This window comes from Ruditapes philippinarum, unplaced genomic scaffold, assembly GCF_026571515.1.
Source record: "Ruditapes philippinarum isolate M1 unplaced genomic scaffold, ASM2657151v2 ctg7283_1_1_1_1, whole genome shotgun sequence".
NCBI classification, from domain to species: Eukaryota; Metazoa; Mollusca; class Bivalvia; order Venerida; family Veneridae; genus Ruditapes; species Ruditapes philippinarum.
This window is the reverse complement of record NW_026855208.1, coordinates 1-26,162: the sequence shown is the minus strand read 5'-3', so window position 1 is coordinate 26,162 and position 26,162 is coordinate 1. Positions and strand designations below refer to the sequence as shown.

Below are 26,162 nucleotides of genomic sequence, written 5' to 3'. Positions count from 1 at the left end.
AGACATGTCAAAAGTTTCCAGTACCTTCAAAACACCATGTCTGAGTAATTCAAAAATTTGACGGGGCCATCATTCGGATATGTTCCCTGCCCCCTTAACAGAGGATTTGAAACTCTTTTCGCTACATTCATATACAGATGTATATATATGATTGTATATATTGCTTACAGAAATAAAATATTTTGTAACCTAGCAGTTAGGCGTTCGGTATTTAAAGTAGAAATGTACACAAACACGATCTATCACTGTATTTTTTTATATACCTACATATGTCAGACAAAATCGCATATTTTAAACAATCCTATTTATTTTTCAAAGATTAAAATACTTATGTCTTAAATGTCTTCAATTTATTTCTACTAAATAAATTATCTTTGAAACAGTGATAAGCTTATCTTCTTTAGCATAGGTCAATTAAAGGGTATATTTATGGTGCGCATATTTGGATAAAATAATACTTAACGACTGACATAATAAAATGCCACTTTACCGGCATGTTTTTCTAAAAGATATAATGAATTAGTGTCTTGCTGGGGTGCTTAATTTATTACGGTAAATCCCTGGAAAATAAAAATATATTCTACAGCTTCATAAAAAGTAATTCTTCTGATTTAAGTCAGATTTGCGGAAAAACATGTTAAGTTACTGCGCAAACAACGTAGGCTGTTTAAACAACGTTACAAAACATAATTGTCGAGGCTTTAAAACTTGACCAGAGCATATAAACATCGATTATGGTCCTTCTACATTATTTGAAGGATTTATTTAATTTTCTTGTAAATATTTTATTAGATTAGACTGGTGAAAGTTCAGGTTTTCTCAAGATTTTAAGATTTTTTTCTGGACTGTCACTTGATTAAAACAAACAACCGGTTATAAACTGTATAAAGACGCGCACGCGCTCTGTGTCAACTTAAATACTAACTGGTTTTGAAAAATTTATAATGTTTATTAAATGTGTTACATTTGTATAAACATGGCCGAACTTGAAGATATACATGTATATAGATGTATTTGAAAAGAAAATATGGTTCTTGGATTATAAATCTTCTTAAAAAAAAAGTCATCAGTACTTTATGAAAAGAGATCTAATTTTAGTTTCATTTAAATAAAATGAACATTGTTGATATATCACTAATGACATTTAAAGCAGCATGCCTCCAGATTCATGCTAATTTTCATGAAAATTATAAAAATGTATTTAAAAGTAAAATACTATGAAGTGCACAAAGAAAGTAATTTATTCATTGCAAACGGCACTTACATTCCACGTTAATTACCAAAATGAGGTCAAAATATACATAAATACCTCCTATTGCGTTAGTAACGCAGTAGAATTTAAGTGATTGATACTGCAAAATCAGTCATTAATCGCACATAACATGTAAATAATTAATTAGATATTGAATCTTTTTTACTTTCCTTAAGGTCTTAATACATTTTTCTAAAGATTGAATTTCTTGAAATATTTCGGCTCATCTGGAGGCGTGCAGCTTTAAATGATATAAAGTTTATGTTGTCATTGTTGTTGTTTTTTATGTTTTTTTGTTGTTGTTTTTTTCATTTATGTTGTTTTTATTTTTTCATCGTGTTTCATTGTGTTTCATTTTTATAGCATCTAATAAAGTATATTAAATATATTTACTAGGAAAACAATTTGATATAATGCTTAGAAGTCAGAAAGCTGTAGTTTTCTTCTTTATCTGTCTCATTTCTTCTTTTTTTTAAATACTTTAATTCAGAGATACAAACAAGTGCAATATTAATTTTGTTTGTTTTGATATCTAATCTTAAACAAAAGAATTATTCAAGATATTATAATGTCATATTAAGTACAATTTGAAGGTAACACTGATACAGTCTCGATTAGAACTATGTTTCCGACGCATGACTGCCTCAAGATAACAAATCTAAATCGCATTATTTTCACCAAAACTATCTGCATTTTCGTGAGCTTTTGACACTTACAAAACAAAAGGAAAAATTCAAATTGTATTGTTTATCACTTTTTCAATGACGTTTATTTAAAGTCACCTGCGATCCTATTTTTATGATCACAGCCTGTTGAGATAGCAAAATTTCTCAAATCTTGTAAAGAGATATACAATCTTCATATAAAGAGACAATAAACTCTGATAAATGAATCTTTCATGTTAAACGTATTACTCCTAATCTACATAAAGCCACACGAAAAACTTTGTAACAATCGTTGACAATATCATTTTTATCAAAATTGTCAAATAATTTATCTCCGCTGTCCACTTCGGTATCGTCTGTAACGGTAAAGGGGCACGCGCCAGATGTCATGCTCTCGCGGGATTTCAAGTGCTATCACGTGACCGCAATAACAATTGTTTCCTTTAATGTCTGAAGAGTTGAGCTTCTGGTAGTTACGTGAGCACTTGTTTCCAACCTAGTGATGTATGCCGCTATTAACAGCCATTTATGTCTATAACCATAATTAGTAATCACGATCTCTGCCGCCATTTTATGAGCTGTTTCGATTTCAAATTTGTTTTATTACACCGACCGTAGTATACATCATTCTCTCACACTAACGAAATGAATTAAGTTCATAAATTACTCCGAGAATAAAATTAGGACATTATATAGGCGGTGTTTGGCCCATTTTTTTTAGGAATCCGTGATGAAGGTGGTTGTCCCAGTAACTGTATCTTTTTCTCTAAGGATAAATAAAAAAAGTTTGAATGACAATTTTACACCTTGACAACACTGTGAATAATTTCACAAGTGTCTGGAACTCTTTTAATGGTCAATTATTACTCCCTTAAAACAAAAACAAAACTAATCAATGCAAAATCTTTACTTCGTTTATTCATTTTATTACAATTAATGAATTAAACACGAGTGACACTCACAAATATATCGCCAGGACCATCTTAATTTAGAAAATTGATTTGATATTCTTAAAGATTATCTCAGCTAATTCCAGGTGGAATTCTTTTATAATAAGCAGCTGATTCCATTTGTCATGTATACAAATTATACATGATAATTATTATGTAATGAAAAATAAAATATCATTTTTATTATCAACAAAATAATTAGTTACACAATCATGGAAAATTAACATGTAAATCATAACTAGTAAAACAGCTAAAATCATCATCATCAATTTCACCATTTTTATATCAATTTTATCACTTAATTATGTTAAGGGTTACAGCTTAAAATGTCACTAATTAAATCACTATATACAGTTACAAACGCTCGAGAAGTACAGGGAGGGACTATATGAGGACACGTTTATATATTCTTCTCATTCCTGGAGATAATTCCCCAGATTCCGCAGATCATGTCATTATATATGTGTATATTCTGTAAGAACATAAAGTCACTGAACTCTACAGTAAGCTCATTAACATGATAGTCTTAATATGGTGAAACATCCGAAATGTTGCCAAAATGTCTGTTTTTGTAACGCGCCCGTCCCATAACGTTGTATTAAGGTAACACAATTAAACACATATTAAACACACTATGGTCTTGTACCCCCAACCTCAATCTCTCAATAAAATAAAAATAACAGATTATTGAAATAATGAATTATGAAAAGTGTAGAAATTCAGAAAAATGTGATACCTAATCGTAAAATTATTTACACGATGGAAAAGGAGAAAAGGAGAGAGATAAATGTAAATTATCGCGGCAATTTTAACAATATAATTTTAACTGCACAAGGCGGCCTGTACATCCCGTCGCATCTGCTTTTAAATTCAAAAGTGTAAACTAAAAGCTCAGTCACCTTTAATGAGCTCGTCCGGTTTTCTTATTTTAGGGACCCTGTGTTCGTAAGTTTGATTCATTCATGTTAGGCAGTTATTTGCTATAATGATGATGATGATGATGATGACAAAAAAGGGAAATATGAGATAGAACTTGTACAGTATCCTGGAAATAATTGTTTTACTAAACTAATTTCAAATAACGAAAAAATGTTTTAGCGATGTCTTAGTAAGTAATTACTATTCAAGATCAGGTAGGGCAAAGTGAAAATGCTGAAAATCTTTGTTCTAGTTTAGCATGGGAAGTTTCTATGACACACCGCCCATCTCTCCAGCGACAACGTCTAGATATGCGGTAATGCTTGGCTTAGACCTCATCTGCTAATTTTTATAGCTAGTCAAAAATATTTCTTTCGGATCTGTATATCGTGTCAAAAGTTATTTATTTTATATTCATCAAGAATTTATAAATACATATTGTTTTATGTTGCGCCCGAGGTTCTTTCCAAAAATATTAAATTTGCATGAAGATTGTTGCCTGTAAAAAAAGAAAGAACGGCATTGGTAGATAGGAGACTTGTGTTATATTAACCAGATCTAATACTCGTGCCTTTGTGGAATAGTAATATCTACAGTATTATAATAAAGGTTCCTCCTAGGTCGGCTTTAATACAGAGTTATGATCCCCGGGGACACCGACTTTGTTTCTGGCCATGTTCAATCCGAATAATTAAATCAGACATTTTTTATCAAACTTTGTTTGGTCTGGGCTTGGAAAACAAAATTTATTCAAAAACCGTTCCAAGACAAATTGTTCAGCTGTACACATGATGACTTTCTATTTCAGTGGCTCTAGTTCGCCGTGAACCGTACACATATATAGACATTTTTCTTGTAAGCAATCACATCTTTTTCTGTATATGGACACCACCTGTCCCGTTTTAGTACATTTTCCAAATTTGTAGAAACTGTTCATGTTGTTCCTAAAATCAAAGTTGAGATAAGACAACTTTCCTTAATATTCTAAATTTTGCACTGTAAAAATCTCTTGGTGTCATGAACTTTAAATTTAAAATATGACTACGAGTAGGAGTCATTTAAGGACAATATCACAGTGAAATAACGTGCCGTAGTTAATTATAGTTGGTAATATATATGTATAGTTTTCTAACTTTTTGCAATAACTTCTGTCTTTAAAATATGCGACATGTCCGATTTTCTTTTAAACAGTATATATTGTGAATTGTCAGCGACAATGCTATGAGGTATTCACGTGACTTTTCCGGCTTATCCCAGAGAACAGTCTTTATAGCAGTTAGAGACACTTTAAATCAATGCACCCAGATAGAATAAAGCGGCGACAATGAATACAAAAATGTTGGAAAACACAGAAAAAAAGAGACAAGCCATTATTCACGCTAGTACCTGGTTCATATCAGAACAACTGATTCGACCTCTTGGGAATTTAGCAGCCAATGGCGATTTTGTAATCAAACTTAACCCCGGTGCATTATGGGTACATCTGGAGCGTGTTCGAGTGTAAAGAGTGATTGACTCTAGTGATTTAATTAAACTAATTGATCTGATTAGTGAAATAGAGGTGAACTTGACTGAAATTACGGCAAATGATTAAATCAACTTTGTTGACGATTCTTTCAAATAATTTTCAACAGATTATCGGGTTTTTGACGGCCCGAGATTAATTAAACAGAAATTGGGGGATATTGCAGTGTTTAAATCTCTTACGAACAGATGGTTCTGGTTTTTAACTGATTTGAATTTAAATTGTTTCAAAGCTTTTTACTGCACGGTAACAAGATGAGCACTGCAAACTAGCTTTAAATATCTCTGTAATTGAAATTGATTTCTCTACAAATAGGGCATAAGTTCTTATATTTTCTAAATCACTGACTTCATCTGATTGAAAAGTTGCGTAAAAGTTCAATTTGTACAGTAATTCTGTTTTAACAGATTCTCTCAAGTTTTAGTACAGGAAGACTAACGTTCATATCAATGCATGTTTGACGGGTACAAACAGACACCTGAATAAATTAGCCCGACTCAACCGTAAGGCAGCATTGTAGCTTCCTAACTCTGAACGTTAATTTAATTTAATTTATTTATTTATTTATTTTATTTGAAATGTAGAAAACTCGATATCAATTATTTTTCAATTCTCGTGCACAATCTTAGATATCCTGATTATAAAAGCAAAAACAACAAATTAATGCAACACAGACGAGTTTTAAGTTTCTTTTATCAAAAGCTGTTTTGCCGTCTTTAAACTATTGCTCAAGTATCGATAACCCGCGAGTGGGCGGAGCTTAGTCTAATCAGAAACACCGTCATCGTCCAATAGTAAACTATCCTTGTAAAGATTGCTAATCTCGGCACATGCCACTTGTGGATTTTTCTTCCTTATACGCATGCGCTATAGTGGCATCGCGTTTGTTAAGCGTGATTTTTATTTAAATTCAAGAATAATTCTTTTATTGTACTTATACTTACAGACCCGTGATGTGTCTTTGACTACTGAATATTTGCAGTCAAAAATATTAAGATTGTGCGACGAAAATAGTGTTAATAAAATAATAGGATAATTTTTCTTTACTATAGATTACAAATATATTAATAAATACTATAAAGGAAAAAATTGGGACAATTGGTTGATTTTATATGCTATGCCAAAATCATTTTTGGTAAAAAACTGTCAAATAAATATGGAGTTAGAGTCGGCATTAGACCATAATAGTGCTTTTTCGGTGGTTTCACCAAAAATCAAAGGTAAGATTATCTAGAATTAAACAGATTTATAAATATTGTTTTTAGTAATTTAAACAAATTAACTATTATGTAACGACATAAACATTACTGTATTAGCTTATATATCACAGATTGTTAGCTACTTGACAGGATACAATTATACCTTTATTCAATTATATAGAATTAATTAATATCAATTATGGATTGAATTTCTCATCATAAGTATAGGACCATATTGAAAGATACATACCTTTCTGTCCAATGTGATTTTTATTGCTCTTTTTGGAATTTCATCATAACATATTCAAAAATAATAATTTGTTATTGTGTGCCACCACAGATTTATATTACAATTCCGTGGTGCCACTATGTACAATTTTGTTTTTTAATATGTTTTATTAACAGTAATATACTGTCTCAAGATGAGGTACATATATTACTAAATGAATATCAGCGGCAAAGTTATTTTCAATAACATACATCAATTAAGTCACCTATAGGCAGGTATTTTAAGTTAAGATACAAATATATTATGTGGCTGCAACATGTTTGTGAATGGGGTATAAACCAGTATAGCGACATGATGTAAAAAATATGAAGAATACAAGATAAGAAAAAACTGTCATTCTTTTTTCATCTTCTTATTTATTCACTTAAGGTTAGGTCTATTAACTTTTACTCCTTTTTATTTATTCATTTTAGGGTAGGTCTATTAACTCGACTACTCGATCTATATGAAATATACTAGTTTACATAGTTTTGATGTGGGAAAATGATGATAATTGTATATTTGACAAAATAACTCAAGGAAACGATAGTCACCATACCATGTAACGTTACAAGAAACAGATTTAAAATGCTTTAGAAGTTAGATTTGACTATGTGTGGATAGCATTCAATATTAGATATAAAACTTGATTCGGAGTGTTTTATTCCATATGACCGGGTAAATTACTGGTATTGTTGTTTCTACATCTGGGATAATTGTATTACCGTTTCTTATCTAGGCAATATTTATGCAACATTAATATTTCAATTGACAATGATATTATATATTTCATGTATTTTGACTATTTGAGTATAATCATACACGTTTGTATAGAATAGGAGTCATGCTGGTTCATATCTAAAATTAAAAAAGTACCTTAAATATGAAATAATATTGTATATATTTGTAGGTTCAATTTTAATTAAACATAATATAAAACAATTAAATTTTTTACATAAAGCAAAAACATGCTTAAACACTATTATAAAAATTGAATATATGCAAACTACATTTTTACATTACTTGCACGTCTACTTATTATTTCAAAGTCATCATGTTTTATTATTATTTATTTCAGTATAAAAACATTTATTAATTCATTGCCCCGTGTCCATACAGCATTTACAATTGAAGTTCTTTCTATCTAAGGAAATATAAATATGCTGAGAATGCATGTAAGTTTCTAACTTTCCCGTTCAGGAAAGATTCCCGGTTGAACTATGTATCAAAACAAGTTGTGAAAAAAAATATTTAAAAATAAATAATTTTTATTTCTCTTGAACAGCATACTTTTCTTGTTTACAGAGTACGAGACCGCAATGAACCTGACAATACCACACCGTGTACCACCGTCAACGTCGCCTATATTGACGTCACCAATAACGCCGCGAAACACGCTCGCCGCGCATGCCAGCCCCGTAAGTTCAAGGTCATCTTCATCCCCGGTACCGGATGTAGACAATGAAGTTTCCCACAATAGGGAAGCTGGGAAAATACGACCATTCCGGCCGTGGCTGAGTGTTAAAGATGACGTGGAGAACAAAGATACTGAAGAAAATGAAGATATGAATGAAAATAAAAATTCAGGTATGTATGAAACTTCTATCTATAAATGCTATTTTTTCAACGGTCATATAACGGACTTTGATATAACAGAATTTCACTTCAATTTTCTGTATATAAAACTGCAAAGCCAAAAAAGGTGTTATTTAGAAGTTTATTCTTTTGAATTATGTAAAATCACAAAGAAACAGGTGCGTTTAAATAAAGCATGACTATGCCTTCAATTTATTGCATGTTATTATACATGTATATAATTTATAGCATCTTAACTAAAATTCCTAACAACTTGATTTACTGGCTGCGGATCTTTTTGGGGTTAGAATCGTTTTGTTTCAATTTTGGTAAATTTAATTTATTTTGAATAAATGTTAAACTGTTTACGGAACTCAACGGAGGTCAAAATACCTAAAAACATAAAATGTTTGGTACAATTCTTATCCCGGTTTGAGTGCAACGCATTTCATTTTTGAATCATTTTGCACACTTAAAATGATTATTCTGGTAAAATTGATTGAGGGAATAGTCTCAAATTTTGCACACAAATTATTAGCCTAAACCTTCATCAAATAAATCCCGAAAAAATATTTCTAGTCCCTTCATGTCAAAAAAAGCTCAGTTGTGTTCCTTTCATATCATTTTTTTAACTTTTAGGAAATATTGTTGTCAGGTTATAACAATGTGGAATTTAATAAAGACAAAGTTATAAGCTTATTGCATTTTGAATTATGTCATAATAAAAGACGTGGACTCCTTAATTCTATTTATCATTTCTCTATCGGAGTTATATGTAAAACTTACTATATATTATTGTAGATATATTCTTTACTGACTTAAATGTTTCTCTAAGGATATTAAACTATACAGAGAATGGAAAAATTATTAAGTTTACCAAAGATTAATGAAATGTAGTTCAAACAGCAAGTTCAAAGTTTATTGGCATTTTGAAAAGCTGGAATAGCAAGCAGTGGCTTCTGGCTAGTTTTAGATTTTTTTTCTCACTTTTGAGCATTAATTGTTTCATTGTCTATATTATAACAACAAGCTTAAACAATGCTTATCTTATCCCGTTTTGTTTTTGGTTTGCTAAAATAAGTAAATAGTTAATAATACTTATTTCATGCTTTCCAGTGTTTTATTGTAATATATCAGATGATTATATTCTGATAAACCACTAGTGAAATTTATAAAATATAATTTTCACTGTAGCCGGACTATATCTGAATGCGGATGAACAGAAAATCATAACTAAATGGAATAACAGGCAGAAATAAATGCCGTCATACGTAAATTTTGCTTCTTTAGGAAAAGAAAGTCAATGTCATCATACATCATGTTAGACATTTAACAAAATTAGAGAAATTTAACGGAACTAGATTTCAAAACTGATGATGTGACGTCATGATATAATGACGTCACAAAGGAGAATGCGCGACGTTACGCGGCAAAATCAATAAAAAAATAGCTTAAAATCACTTAAAAAGCATAAAATAAAAAGAAAATTTATTTGTTTTACATATAAGATTGAAATATATTTCATTCGTGAACACCAGCTATTATATTTTCACTCGTGGCTACGCCACTCGTGAAAATATTGCATCTGGTGTTCACTCAGTGAAATTATATTTCAATCTTACATGCAAAACAAACAAATATCCTCTATTTTATCATGAAAAATTGCCATTTCAGTTTAAAGATTATAATTATTAAAAAAGATCATCAAAATCATATTTCAATGTTTATATGTCTTAATAATGGAGTACGTACGACATAAGTAAAAATTCATTTTTTTCATTTGATTTTTTTTTCACTGAAATATACTTTCTGCTTTTAGATGATGAGCACGTGAGTAAAACAAGAAATGGCCTGCAAGATCCGAAGCTGTGTCTGGCTGAAATTTACCGCTATAATTTACTACAAGGAATCTACAGAAATCCCTTTAACATATTTGCAATGGCTAGATCAAACGTGCCAAACTTTTGGACGGACCCACGAATGTACCCATACCTCTGTGCTAAAGGACTGGCTAATTTTAATTTAAATATGGGAATGAATCAAGCTGGATTTAACATGAACTATGACAGTCCGGTTGTAGAGGCTCAAATACCCCACCCTATGTCTGAATTCGGATCCTATGAGAAGGGTACCTACGAATGTGTAAAATGCATGAAACAATTTAGCACACCGCACGGGTTAGAAGTGCACGTGCGGCGGTCACACAGCGGTAGGCGCCCGTATGCGTGTGACGTTTGTAACAAAACATTTGGTCACTCTGTTAGCTTGACACAGCACCGAGCAGTTCATACACAAGAAAAAAGTTTTCAGGTACTTTAATAAAAAAAATTCATCAACTTCTTCATTCATGATTCTTTTAAATTACGTTCATAATTTTCTTAGCAAACAATGATACAAATATATATGTTTCAGTGTTTTCCTTTATGATTTGACCAAACTTTAATTATGTTAATAATGTTCTTTTAATCATATCAATATTTGAAGCAAGTTAAAATGGTGATTTCATTTTCTTTGAATTAGCAGGCATTGTAAAATCTATGATTATGTCGATATATTATTAGAATAGTAACGGTACATTTATTCTTTTTTCATATATAACAGTGTCAACAATGTGGTAAATCGTTCAAGCGTTCCTCAACATTATCAACCCATCTCCTGATACACAGTGACACAAGACCATACCCGTGTCCCTACTGCGGTAAACGTTTCCATCAGAAGTCAGACATGAAGAAGCATACATATATACATACTGGTATGTCTGTTTATAATTACTTAAAGAGTAGCCAATCAGTTTTTTCTTTGTGGATAATTTCAAAATTCTTTAGGTATTTCAGTGAAGATAGTGAGCAATGAATGCATTGTTCCTGTATATTAGCAAGGAACTTGCCCTTTGCACTAGCAATTAAAATCTTTCTTTAATTACCAAGTTAGCGGCCTATTTTTCCGATTCTATGGAATGATTTAAAAGTGTATGGGGGTATATAAATGATGAGTGAAATATTATCTTGCATGCAACTACAGTTATCTTGAAACGAATGCCGCTTTCAATGCTACAAAACTTCTGATTCCACCCATTAAATGTCCTAAATGTTGCGATGCCAGACACAACAAAAGTTACCTGCTATCCGGACAGAATTATCGTCGTAAATTAAGGGGAAAAGAACGGCCAAAAACGGCATTAAAATGACTTGTAACGCCATCACTGAAACTGTCCTAGAAATATGTCCTTTCAAATTATTCTGAAAGCCACAAAAATGTCACCGGTGTCGCTCCTGAAGAGAGGAAAATATAACCGTGACTCTGTGATTTAAAGGTTGGCAATCTCCAAAACTCGGGGCTGTTTTCTAACTCAATTACGGATTCATTAATAAACGGTTTGCACTAATAGTCAATCTTCTTCCCAAGTTATAGCGCCTAATTGTGAAAAGTTCGCATCCTTATGCCAAGGTGCGCGTTTTAATTCCATTTTCAGTCAAATTAGCGCACGTGGTAGGTGTAAATAAAACGGAATACGTCACTTCCTTCTAATACAGTTACCGGTGGTAATTAATCAGTGAAATCTGATTTAGACGCTTTATGGTAGTTTAAATGTGCAGAAATGCAGGAATTTAAAGATTGCAGTGAAGGGGTATAACTAACTTTCGATTAGTTTTCCGTTTAGGGAATTAAAAATCTTGGAGAAGCTGTATAAGCGAGATGAACCCTTCTGGAGTAGTGAACACAATCCAATCTTCGTTCTTAAACATAAAATTTATGAGAACGAAATATTATTTGACATTTAAATCTGGCAATTTCTTTAAAGCTATTAAAATCAAATCCTTTTCAGTAACAATCATGTAGGATATTTGAAAGAACGAAAAGTAAACTTTTATCAAAGATGTCTGGTCTGCTACTGTTTTGCAGTTATAGTTAAATGTTTACCGAATAAAATTGTTCATAACAAAATATTAAGATATATAAAAATGAACAAATGATAACGCAACATAGATGTTACCTCTCGCAAATGTACCTAGACTGTTCGACATAATGTAGCACTATTGTAGTGTTTAGTTCATCAATATACCGATCAAAGTTACACGCATACTTATTCGGCCTTTTTCACTTTTCTTGTTTCTATAAAGCAAATCTAGGAAACATTTTGTTGACATATTAGGTACAACTGTCGTTAACAATTCAGGAAACCCGCCAAAAATCAAACACAACCCCATAGACAATACACGGAGGACTCAGATTTGAAGAAATTCAATCATTTTGATTGAACGAAAAGTAAATTGTTTTCTCACCCCTGTTCTCTCATGAATCTATATCAGCCCATTCGGCAATCTGAACGGAATAGAAATTACTCTAAACTGTGCAAATTTACATAAATCCAACGGGTTTGTCTCCGGTTAGCGTAATGAAATCGTGGCGCTTTGGGGTTGTTTATAAAACCAAAGTGAAGTTTGCGCGAGTCAACATGTAACACAATTAGGCTTTTAAGGTTTGTAATTATTTGTCATGGTCTTTTGGGAGAAATCGGGAGTGCCATTTTATTTGACAATGGTGAATGTAACATCAGCGCGATTATCGTTGGGGACTGCGATGGACAAATTGAATTTCTTATGCTTATTGATAGCAATACACGACGGATCATTCCCAGAACAAATTTATGTCGCGTCTGATATTTGATTTAGACGGAATTAGTAATGATAGAAAATCCCTTAACACTGTAAACTTCCTTCATATTTGTGTTAATAGTTAAAAGACCCCTGGATTCCTAACACTGATTTCTATTAGTTGAGATGTTTGATATAAACCAGAAAGGAGAAATCATTGTGATTTGTACAAATTTCGATAGACTGTTATTCATTTGTCAAATTTTGCTGTTCCTGACAGTGAAGGGTTTGCGGGTCATTTCTTGATATTCCATCTGCGTTATCTCTTTTATTGGAAATTAGATTTAATGTCAATGATCAGTGAAAGCGTTTTAGGAACATTTATTTAAGGAAAACTTAAAGAAAAAATCTTTTTTTACTACCTCGTTGAAACTGGTTGGCTGAATTGAAGGGTTTATATACAGATCATTTTAATTTCGCTGCATTTCAAATTCCTCTGATATAGAAAAATCTGTATTTTATGATAACTCATTATATGACCCCTGAGTCAATATCCAATTGCTGTACTTTCAGGTGAAAAGCCATACAAATGCAGCCATTGCGGTAAGGCATTTAGTCAAAGTTCCAACCTCATTACACATTGCCGAAAACATTCCGGATTTAAACCTTTTACCTGTAAAACATGTGGCCGGGCGTTCCAGCGTAAAGTCGACCTAAGACGTCACCTTGAGACTCAACATGGTGAAGAAAAAACAACTTCAGATTTATTTCCGGTTCAGACTGTGTCACGTGATTCAATGATCAACTCCGACTACAGTCATGCGCATGCACATGCGCACAGACAAGTGCTGGTTTCGTGAACAATTACCGGAAATCATAATTCGGGTTAAACCTTTAACATTGCGTAATCGTTAGTGTAGAATTCATTGGTCACAGCAGGCAAGAGACCAAAGGCGGTTTGAAAATAATCAACAGTTCAGAAGTATGGAAATTGTTATTAGCATATTATTAATAAGACAAATATTTTTTTTCTTCCTCTTTAACCATTCCATGGTCATATTTTTGCACTCGAATCGTGAAATCTGTAACAGTTTTGCACTACACATCTAGAATTTTTATCACTGCACTTTCTTTCTGCACTTTCTGCCTTTTTATGATTGACAATACAAAAATAGAAATTTATAACACTGAATATTTAGTATATTTTCGGATAAGTCTTTGGAGGAAAACTTCTTAATCCCGCTACAGATAATGTCATAATTTAATGAAGGAATATACATGTATTTATATTAGCTATATCATATTATCTCCTTCCACTCTATCTTTCCTTTCATTTTCTGATCAACGTGTTTGACCTTGATTATATAAAAACTAACCAACGAATCTAGTTGATTTAATTCAACACGTGTTTAGATTTATTTAAATAATGTTTTTGACATATGAGGAAAATATGAGTCACTTTGCGATGTTTTCTATGAAAGCTTACTGTTTCGCAACAATCATAAAATTTCTTAGCAGTGAATATATATTCTATATCACACCCAGACGTTACTAAGAATATTTTGAAATGTCTCAGTGTTCAGTCTGTCAATAAATGAACTATGCTCAGCTATAGTCTGTATATGTAAGAGTCTTGTCGGTTTTGTGTATTATATTTTAAGTTTGGATCCGGGAAAATTTATCATATTTTATCATAATTATGTGCTATTTATTAATTTTTTTAAACGACATGTTTCTTATTCTTCATATTAATATACTATTTATGGTTATGTTTTTTTATTCTAATAAAATGTATAAATTTGACATTATGTGTATGTTTTCAATTTAAGAAAATTGGGAGATCTACAAAACCTGTTCTGAAAAATTAAAATCTCTCTTTCTGAAATGGTCAGGTGGACAAAATAGGGAAAAACCTCTCATTAATTTTACAGTGCGGACAAAGTCCCGTCTATCAACAGAAGGTCAAACCCTTCCAACTTAATTGAATAAATGCGATTAGGTACAATTAACTTTAAACCTTCATTACATGTACCTGTACATACATTTAGTATACCTTATATGTTAGGAAGAATTATACCACATTAGATAACTTTATATTTAACTTACCAGTATTTACTATATACATTTATTATATACTTATAAATTAAATATTGAGAACTATTGATGAAATAAAATGCGAATTTTCATTCTTTACGTATTTTCACTGTAAATATTTATTTTCCAATGCAGTGAAAAATATTTTCCATATTTTCATTGTTGTCTTGCCGGACTACTTTCTTTTAAATTCTGCCAGTACACACAATTTGAGGGAAAATCTTTTAAATTGTAATGTAAAAAAGACAAAAATGTATAAAATAAACAAAAAATTCAATTTTTTCCCATAAATACAGGATTTAATTTCATTTTGTGGAATGAAAATTATTATATATCACTCGTCGCTACCGCCACTCATGAAATTTTTATTTTCATAACACTCGATGAAAATAACTCCTGGATTTATAGAAAAATATCTTATATGCTATATTCAATGACGTTATGCCACTTTGTTTTGTCATATTTGTGTGTATAATTATAATTGCTGCTGAAGAAGACCAAGAGCTACTGCAAATTCAAATTAACGTTTTTCATGACTATATTTATTATTAAGACAAATTGTAACAAAATGACATACAATTCTCTCTGCATGTATATTGGTCCATTTTTGAAAATTGCATTTTATTCCCACATCATATATATTAGGAAAATTAGGATTAACTTAATACGAGTATTACGAGTACATGTATATAGTCATGTTTTTAAACAGTTTTTTACCAATTTAATTAAAGATCATTTATACAAGCATGACTTTTCACCTAAAATCGGCAAATAAAAGATAAAATAAAAAAAATCTACACAAATATTGTATAGATTATTTGCCGAAGTAACTTAAATCAGCAGTTATTGGACTTTTTAGTACACTACAATAAGTCATGAGTTAGATTTGATGTAGATGTGCAAATAAGAAAATGCAAAATAGGTAATTTAACTAAATCTTGAGACAATGTTTATTATATTATTTCAAGAGTCAAAATTTTATCAATTCGTGTGTGTGCACCTCCGAGACTATGATGTAATGGTCAATCACATGAACAGGAGAATGCCTGTCAGGAAATACTATTTCATCTGAAGCCGACCGGATTGATCCTTATTAAATGCACATAGATAGATGGAAAAACTTTTCTTTTCTTCCGTGATGGTAACCATTTTGAGGTATATAAGATACAATCAATTTTACCTAACATATAAGAAAATAGGTAATATAGTAACCCAGTTTACTTCCATATAAATTATTTCTCAACTCAACTTTCAATGTATTTTGCATTTATAATTTAATAATTTATTATTTGCCAATAATGAGATTTTAAATTTTAAACTTATGAATTATTAACAAAGACACTGAAATATCATTCAATAGTGTGAAATTATATTTTGTCCAATAGGATTGCAGTATTTAAAATGAAACTTAAACCATTCACTTTGCCTCTGCGCCGCAGATTTAATTTGGTAAATGCTTAATATAATGGACACTTATTATAATGGACATTTACGTTATTTTATTTTAGCTGAGTAATCTTTATTCTGTTTTGGTATTTTTAAAAAATGAAATTTCTTCCTTCTTTCCAAGCATGGATACATAAACATAACATGATTTACGGTGATAGATGGTAGTAATATTAACATGTTCCCATATTGCGAAGTGTTTTTATCTAGAGTTTTTATTTGCGAAACCATAAAAAAGCCATAATGCGGTAAACCGATTTCCCCAGATTTAAATTTTGTTGATCTTGTCACTTTAAGTAACATTTGTTATTATCAAATCGTTTGAATAATATTTAGAATCAGTCAAAACATCGCGTCGAAGTTTGTAAATCAGTAGTGAAAATATTGTCTTATAACGCGTACAGCAGTTTTGTTAAATCCATTTAACATAATTAATTTACAATAGATATATAAACTAGTGAAGTTTATTTAATCTGAATATGAATTGGTTTGAGGAGTTTATATAAACATGACAGTTTAAGCGTCTTTAATGAGCAATAAAAATCTTAACATGTTAATCTTGGCACTTAATGAATAGAATTGCTGCACATGAAAATGGCGGTTACAATTTATTATGACTGGCGCGAGACTCTGCTTACGTCACATTGACACGTGACAGCGGTACGCTACGTGACAAACTGCCAAAAAGCGCACTTTAGAAAATAGCAATTTTGGTATTTGTTTATAAATGCAATAAGTAACATGCGGAAGTGGTGGTGATTTTCTTTAAAAAATATTATAATGGATATTATAATAACACCGATAACAAGATTAACATATATTAAGCTGCAGTTTCACTTACATCCCGGCAGAGTCCCAAAAGACGTCCGGCGTGATCCGGGAACGACGGGGTACGACCCCAGATGGATTAAAATATTCAATATCACCGGGATGGTCCGGGGTGATCCGGGAAGTATAACTTTGCCGGCTTCATCCTTAGCTTTTCGGGAACGACCGGGGTTAAACCGGGGAAGCACCGAAGCTCTGCCGGCGCAAACTGGGGATGATCCGGGGTATGATATAGCCGACAGAGCTACGGTAGAGCCCCGAAGAATGCCGGCAGAGCTCCGGCGAATGACGGCAGAGCCGCAGGATGCATGCTGAGCTCCGGAGGATGACGATGGAACTACGGTTGATCGGTTCATTTCAAAAGAATCACGACAATTTGCGATGATTGCACTTGTTTGTATTAAAACCCTCCCCCATTTCCCTTCTGTCCAGTCTTGCATAAGGATTATACTGAAAATCATCATGAATAATGTATCAACGTAATCATTTTCGCGCGTTTTCAATCCGCCAGGGTTCTACCGGGGCTCTGCCGGAGCTCTGCCTGGATCGACTGGGGCTCTGCCTGGGTCAACTGGGGCTCTGTCGGCACCCTCCAGGAACGACCGGGGAAACACCGGCATGTTTCTGAACGTAGCTCTGCCTGGATGGTCCGGAGCGCATCCTGGGTGGTTAGTTGGGAATTACCGTAGAACTACCGGGGTAAGTGTGACCACAACAATAATTTCACTCCGGATTGTCCCGGATCATCCCAGTAACTTATCGGGATGGTCCAGGGCTCTGCCATGATAAAGTGAATACCGCAGCTTTAGAACAAACCAATGTGATGGGCATTTGTACATTTGCACTGAATTCGTCGTCTTTTCAGATTATGTAAATGAACAATTACTGCTTAAAACCTGATAATAATTAACAAATAAATACATGTATGTACATTTCTGTAACATAGAAACTATGAACTTGGAATAAGGTATGTATGAATGAAGTTTATCTTAAATGGTCCCCCCCCCCGATAAGGCACAAAAATAGCTTTCGCCATCGTGCACGGGCCCCAGAACTGTTACCAGTCATGCCCTTTAAGTGTTAATTTGAAGCACAAATGATGTAGTTCTAGTATAAGCCAAAGAAATTAATTGTGAGCCGGAAAGCAGGTCCCTTTACAGCGAACGTTCAGCTGTTGTTGTCAGCAAACGTTCAAACCATGGGCTCACCCTATAATGCCTTTCCTCGTTGTCTGTACCTACATTGTTGTAGGCTACCACCCCTCATGAATTCAATCAGATCATCGACAACTGGTATGTAGGATACAAGTTTCGGTTTTCTGTAATGCGTCGCAAAGTGCCAACGCCTGTGCCTCTTCACGACGTGCACGTGCCGAAGGGCATAAGGGTTTACTTATAAATTTTGATATATAGATGACAGCCAATTTGGTCGTATCAATTGACAGGCTACGCAGTTGATAAGAGAACTTTTTTTTAAATATTTCATAGCAATAGAACTCGAGCAAACATGGGACTACTTTATTGTAAATATGCAAAATTACAGACTGTTACATACACTTATGAATAAAAGGTTGAACTACATGTAGAAGTTTAGTTGCATATTTTCCAAATAGATATTCAAATACACTGCTAACTTAACTTTCCCGTGCAGTTAGAAGTAAATTTTTCCGATAATCTTTGTAACGGGTTGCGTCAAAACGTTGCAAACAGACAACGACGTTTTCTGGCACGCCTTACAGGTGTTAGAATGGTATACATAGTAACAAAATACTAATACTTGTATTCAAAATACTAGTACCCGTATTCTTACAAAATCAGTGAAATGCTCAAGACTCAATATTTAGGCTATATTGTTTCGAGACCCACACACATTCAATGACCTTTCTTCGGCAATTAAGTTCATGTTTTATAATAGAAGCACCTTAGTACGTTGAATATTTAGAATTAATTTGAATCTTGCTCTAAAAAGTTCTTTTCACATTTTTTAAAATATATCAAAACTATATGTAAAAATTTAACATACTTTAAAGATTTCGTGACAAAGAAAATAAAAAACTCAAATGAAGTAAAGATGTTATCTCTCTAAAAGTAAAGTTATTACCTCTTCTTCCACTCACGTTTCATTAGAAAGTGGGGATATTTTTTTAATCAGAAACAAGTATGCTTTACCCGCAATTCTTGTAAAAAAGGGACCGCATCGAAACCTTAATATCATAAAAACATTTTGTATCGTACTAATTCACGGAAAATGACGACAAACTTTCCCGAACATTTATTAGTCATGTCATTATTGCCAGACAATACCACCAATAACCTCTACAAAAGCAAATATAATCAACAAATGAGTGAGGGACTAAAATAAAGATATATAAAACGGGAGGACACTCGTCTTTCAAAGTGACTATTGCCACATCTACACTATTTGTTTGTACGTGTTTCAAAGTGACTGAAGATATGTTTTCATATGAATTTCAACAAGGATACAAAAGTGTCTATTTGTCACAAATTCTAAAAATGGTCGAGGTTTCGACAATATAAATGGGGTTATGTACAGCTATATATAATATATATTCAAAGTGTGTCTGAGATAGAATGTACCATCGAATGTATATGAATGATTCCCGTCACGTGATCCAGCATCTATTCAGCCAGAATATTGTATAGAAGATAGAAAGGTTTTTGCCAATGACAATACAAATATGACTTATTGACTATGTCACACTTTACCGGAAAACGTTTACGAACATCAGACATAGCAGCGAATTTTCGCACCGTTTTTTTTCTTGGAGCATTCTTCAAGGACCGTTTTTCGGGCAGAGATATTTTTGTCAACAAAAAAGCTTAAGACCGAGCCGATCCGACACCGTTTCAGGATACTTGTGTTCCGCGTAAGTCAGGCATGCTTTGGCATGCATTTTAATAATTTTATTGAGAAAGTGTGCGTATCTGGTCTTACTTTTGTCAACTTTGTTTCCATTGCTATCCGGTAGACTGGATTTTCAGCCGGACTATTGCCTGACAGTCCGCTTTTTTCATCCGCATAAAGAGCACTAAAACTAGGTGTGAGCGATCCATTATTTTTTTTAATGCGTTTATTTAAGGTCGCCGCCGGAAAGCCCATATTGGCGACCGTACACTCAAGTCGGGCCATCCTAGAGCGTCCCGCCGAGATTTTTCGTCTTTATTGGTGCAGGAAGTCCCCAGGTGCCCCTCCGGGCATTATTTCAGGCACGAGCGGGCACCTGGGTAGAACCTTCGACCTTCCGTAAGCCAGCTGGATGGCTTCCTCACATGAAAGATTTCGACCCGAGTGAGGATCGAACCTACAGCGGCGAGGGACCTGTGATCTCAAGTCAACGACCTTAACCACTCGGCCACGGAGGTCCCTACGCGATCCATTAAAGAAAGGAAATCCAACTTGTTTGTTGGAAAGAATGCCTTGCTCGGCAATATATCATTTGAGCCGCGTCATGACAAAACCAACATAATGCGTTTGCGACCAGCATGGATCCAGACCAGCCTGCACATCCGCGCAGTCTGATCAGGATCCATGCTGTTCGCTTACAAACCCTATTACAAGTAGAGAATCTGAGAGCGAACAGCATGGATTCTGATCAGACTGCGCGGATGCGCAGGCTGGTCTGGATCCATGCTGGTCGCAAAGCCACTATGTTGGTTTTGTCGTGACACGGGCTCATTTATTTTAATGATACACAGGATGATAGCATTTATCTAGATCAAGATTATGGTTTCCTTTGCATAATATCTACTTAACAATAATGATGATAATTATATTAAAAATACATTTAATATGAGCTGGTAAATCAAGCTGTAATGTGACGTTTTAATTGTATTTCGTCATGTTAGAGACTGATTTATCGACGACTTTTAAATCTCTAAAATCTTAAAGAGAAAAAAGAGCTATAAATTGTCATAAATACGAAGCCTAATCATTTTCCTATTCATAATTGTAAGTTAAAAAGGTGTATATTAGCATTATAGAAAACAATATGTCATAAACCTGTATAAGTTTAATTGCTCATTGCTAGTTAATTAACTTATTAACGAATATACTTTACCATATTTATTCTAAAAGACAGGGTATATTACTTACATCAATGTGTTCATTCTGTATTTATAAACGTAATTGTACATGTATATACTTTATTGTACAGTTCGGTTTACTGTAAAACCTGTCTTTTTCACATGTCCAATGTTGAACATTGATACCTCGGTACTGTTCAGGTTTCGTCCGAAAGACCTATCATCGGAAACCCACGGGCGATTAATATGTAAACATGTAATGGTTCGGCAGTGGGTAACCTACGATGCGGAAGACTTTGAATATTAATGGTGTAGATAAGGACGGACGGACGGACGGACGGTAAAACAAACAAGCACAGGTTCTGTTTAATCGATTCATCAAAGTTTTATAATTCTGAAAGTATATTACATTGTAAAAATAACGTACATGTTTGTTATACATAATAATAATTATTGTGAACGCTGATAAATAGTATTATTTCAACGTTTAAAAAACAACGTGCAAAGTAGTGCAGAATAACTGTCCATATATAGGCAAATCACAAATGAATCCGAAAATGACAGATGCACGAGTATCTGGTGTATAATCATCGTCTTTGGTAAGAGTGCAACAATTGCAATAACTGTGGTAATGCCAGGTGATATAGATAACTTGTATTATTCAACATGTGGAAAGACAACAAACAGGCAACTTTTGTTCTGTTTATTTTATCAGGTAAGATTTATTTAATTTATTTATCTATTTGACATTATAGAAAGAAAATAAATGTTTTAAGAAATAGATCCACATACATTAAGCATTAATTTATTTGTAAATTAATAATAAAATATACATATGTAATGAAAATATTATTTTTTTTACTAAGTTTTAAGATGGTAAGTAGAAACTCGTTCGATCATTCGTTCGTTCTCGTCATATCTCCTTCATTATTCTATCATTTTCTATATGAACACAGTGAATGCTACTGAAAATAACGTTTATACTGTTTAGTTGTTGTTGTTGTTACAGAGGTTTGTTTTATTTAGCAATTCATTTATTGATATGCAAAGAGGAAAACTTTAACATCCTAAAGAGCGTTGTTTCTGTGACGTCTGTATTAGTTGATTTGAACGCTTTATTTCATACGTATAATGCATATAATGCATTTATATATAAAAAATAATTAACAAAACATTTATTTGCAAGAATAAAGGGAGAGCAAAGGTATATAATTATATATATAATATAATTATGCTGGAAACGTATTTAAAGATAAAATAAGAAATTGCTGTATTTTGTGTGAACATACCGGAACATTACATTAAAAGTGAAAAACTTATCACACCCAACCAACGGGCCTATAAGTCATCTTAAAGTATTTCAAGTAAACACATTATAATTATTTTATCTTGTCGCACGATAAACCGTGAGACTGTATAACATATTATTATGACATAGTTCTAGTATATACTAATCATTTTAAGAGAATCAGCATCATTTCCCGACATATTGAAATCTTTTACATTTTTGTAATAAAAATCAATTTATGTTGTTTTTTGTTTTTTGTTTTTGTTTTTTTATGTTAAAATAGTTGTGACAATTGACATTATTCTAGACCTTTACATTCTGTGGAACAGAGGAATTGAATCTTAATATATAATTTACAAATTAAATAATAGTATAGGTCTACAAGTTGAACCATTTCTAAAGGACTATTGTTTTAGTAATAACATTTTCTTACAATCTTGTTTTCTAAAAAGAAATATCTCGAGTATTTTGTCGTAATAACCTATACTTATATTCTTGTTTTCTAAAAAAACTATATATCGCTTATTTTGTCGAAATTACGTTGACTTATATTCTTGTTTTTCTCGAAAAAGGAAAAACTCGGGTATTTTTAATAATACAACGTAAGAGATTTCTTCAACGGCAACATCTTCGTGTGTAACATGGTTACTGTCATTCACTTCATTCACTGTTGTTCCTTTATGATTCATAAAATTGCCATCAAAATTGAACAGAATTATTATTATAACAGAGTTCATTATTCACTCAATACACGATGCATGTAAATATGAATTTAATAACAATTTATACATACATTTAACGAGCTATCATTAAGCTAGGGAAAGTATATCTTACATAAAGCCAATACATTGTATATCTGAAGAAAAAAAAAAGTTTAAGTCAACATTTTTATAGAATTAGGTATCTTTGTTTTGTTTTTAAAAATAAATTATTATTTCTTACTAACCACATACACAGGTGGCAGTGTCATAGTTTGGACACCAATCACACCCCACTCTGTCCCTAGACCCCTGATACAACCCTGAAAAAAATTACTCTAAGGCTTACTATAAGATACCAAAAACAAGTATCAAAATTATAGTTTTAGTCTATATATATAGAGGATTTTTTTATATACCTTTATCGGTGGTTTTGTATTTGGTATCTTATAGTAAGCCTTAGAGTAATTAATTATTTTTTCAGGGTTGTAGCAGGGATACAGGGGAAGGGCGGGGTGGAATGGGTGTCCAAACTATGATACTGCCACCTGTGGCCACATAACAGAATTAACTTTAACATTTTTTAATATTTGTAATATTGATTTTTTAAAATAAGTTTTAAAAATGTATTTCTTTTTCTTTAAGTAGTCAGATTTTGGTATTGTAATAGAAATACAGTACATCAAGTTTTTTGCTTTTTGTTTCAGGTCACTTTGATCTCTTTTTAGGTGAGTACATAAAATGTTTTTATCATTACTTTATATATAGCATATTTATGAGAAGACACCAGACGACAATTGATATATTTTTTCAATCTAGCCCCATAATGAATTATCTGCTAGGTATGCATTTAAATAATCCGTTCCTTATGAAAAAATATTAAAATGTATTTATCACAAATGAATGTCCTATCCATGTAAAACTATAAAAGTCCAACGCGTGTCTTTTGAAAAAAAAAAACACAATATCATTAAAAAATAAGGATTTTGTATCAGTTCGGTAAATTAGTTCGGTGAGGATATCTTGCACAGTTTGGGGCATATTAACACTGTATCTGTCTCTATAAGCCGGTGCTGGGGGGGGGGGGGGGGTCGAGGGACGTAACACTTAACAATATCGCTCAGTTACATCGAATCTGCAACGTCAACCATTTTTGTGTATTTTTATTATTGCCCTTTTTATCCTTTACTGTAACTTGCCGTACAAAAATCCCTGAACAGTCTACTCCAACAAGGTACCACTTCATTCGTCTTTGCCCCGGCCTTTTTCTTTTTTTCTTTCTATTATCTTTTCATTTGATACAGTTTATAACGAGATCGGTTTTAGCGAGATATCGGTTACAACGTACTTTATATCCACCGTCCTATGCGTTCTTTTATGAATTTTAACGAGGCCAATCTCTATTTATCTTGTTCTCGGTTATATCGCATCGTCATAATTATAATTGATGTATGCTTCTTGTTGTAGGCTGTATTTCGCCGTCCTATAATGCAAATAAAGCAATAGCGCACTGCTCGGACACCGAGGTCTGTCCCCCTGATACGTCACATTGCCACCAAGAACATCCAAACAGAAGATACGGCACATGCTGTCTTGGGTGTGGTATTGGTGTGCCTGAACCAAAGAGGTCATGCATGAAACGCTCCGACTGCAAAAGCAAAGACCGGTCAAAACGTTATAGGTGCACTAAACCTGGACACAATGTGAAAGCTCGTGGCGTATGCTGTGAAAATATACGTAAGTAGTCTTGGGTGATGCGCATACAATTGAAATATATTTCTTTGTGATTGTTTGAAAGTCTTTTCAGTTTTTAAATTGATCAAAGACAAAATAAAGAGCATGTCTTTAAGAAAATATGATAAATAGTTGATTTTTCGTTCATATACGAATGTACGCCTTTAACGACATTCGGCTACAACACCATCGTAATCTGAACATAACATATAACGTTACTTCTGCTGGCTGATTTATAGGAATAACCAATAATATTAAGATTCGTTAAATCAACATCAGCTTCTTTGTTCTGACGTGGATGAAAGGTCTAATAAAGTACATGTATGATTAGTATGTAAACATGTGGCGGTCCTCCATAGATTTGGTATTTTTTGTTTGTTTTGTTATGACTTTTCATTTTATTTTCTAGGTGGCTATTAGATGATGAATATACAGACGCAGTATAACAAATAGAGAAAATGAACAACAACATATTTCATCTCCGGATTACAAACGCCTCTATATTACAGTCGGAAAATCATGTGTTATAACATGTAAACCAGAAGGATATCAATCTTACAGGATTGCTTAAACGATCTAATAAAAATGTGACATGATAAATCAACATTGTATTTGTAAAGATTTACTGTATTTGTCCTCGTGGTGTTAATTTTGTTAAAACTCTGGTAATCATCTTCGTTAAAGGTGTTTTCTTGAAATATTTACAGAAATACAGTGCACCTTACATTAAAATTAAGGTATTTCGTTTTCTTTTTTTTTCTTTCACATTTGCAAAAGCTAATGAAATGACTACGTATCTACAAGCATATACCTTTGTTTCCATCCTCATAACCAATGATCTTCAAGCGTTTGAAACATGTGATTGTCCAATATAAATAATCTTTGGATTCAATCTTATCAATTAAGCCTTATTTTTTTAAGAGTCCAAAAATATTATACTAAATCACTATTGGATCCATGTAGCCTAGTTTTAAAACATTAATATAAAAGTGCTATTGTACAAACTTGGTAGACACTCACTAGAAGATGTTTCATGCCAAATAGCTACGCTCTAGCTCTTTGGGTTTTTAAGAAGATGTTTAAA

At 32.6% G+C, this 26,162-nt stretch overlaps 2 protein-coding genes across 2 annotated transcripts; both read left to right on the top strand.

The window, feature by feature from the left end:
* The first annotated feature begins 6,152 nt into the window (after positions 1–6,152).
* LOC132742500 (zinc finger protein 684-like) lies at positions 6,153–14,750 on the top strand. Its single transcript, XM_060730940.1, has 5 exons — positions 6,153–6,530; positions 8,083–8,364; positions 10,172–10,662; positions 10,954–11,104; positions 13,521–14,750. Exons 1-5 carry the CDS (start codon positions 6,428–6,430, stop codon positions 13,805–13,807), a joined length of 1,314 nt encoding a protein of 437 aa, XP_060586923.1. The 5' UTR covers positions 6,153–6,427; the 3' UTR covers positions 13,808–14,750.
* Positions 14,751–21,961: 7,211 nt separating this feature from the next.
* Positions 21,962–25,809, top strand: LOC132742499 (uncharacterized). Its single transcript, XM_060730939.1, has 4 exons — positions 21,962–22,073; positions 24,052–24,072; positions 24,812–25,081; positions 25,488–25,809. The coding sequence occupies exons 1-4, from the start codon at positions 22,025–22,027 to the stop codon at positions 25,496–25,498; spliced, it is 351 nt and encodes a 116-aa protein (XP_060586922.1). The 5' UTR covers positions 21,962–22,024; the 3' UTR covers positions 25,499–25,809.
* Positions 25,810–26,162: the final 353 nt, after the last annotated feature.

Coding starts and splice junctions, on each gene's coding strand:
- LOC132742499 (XM_060730939.1), top strand. CDS start 22,025: ATGTGGAAAGACAACAAACAGGCAACTTTTGTTCTGTTTATTTTATCA. Junction 22,074..24,051: donor TGTTCTGTTTATTTTATCAG/GTAAGATTTATT, acceptor TTTTTGTTTCAG/GTCACTTTGATCTCTTTTTA. Junction 24,073..24,811: donor TCACTTTGATCTCTTTTTAG/GTGAGTACATAA, acceptor TTCTTGTTGTAG/GCTGTATTTCGCCGTCCTAT.
- LOC132742500 (XM_060730940.1), top strand. CDS start 6,428: ATGCCAAAATCATTTTTGGTAAAAAACTGTCAAATAAATATGGAGTTA. Junction 6,531..8,082: donor GGTTTCACCAAAAATCAAAG/GTAAGATTATCT, acceptor TCTTGTTTACAG/AGTACGAGACCGCAATGAAC. Junction 8,365..10,171: donor GAATGAAAATAAAAATTCAG/GTATGTATGAAA, acceptor TTCTGCTTTTAG/ATGATGAGCACGTGAGTAAA.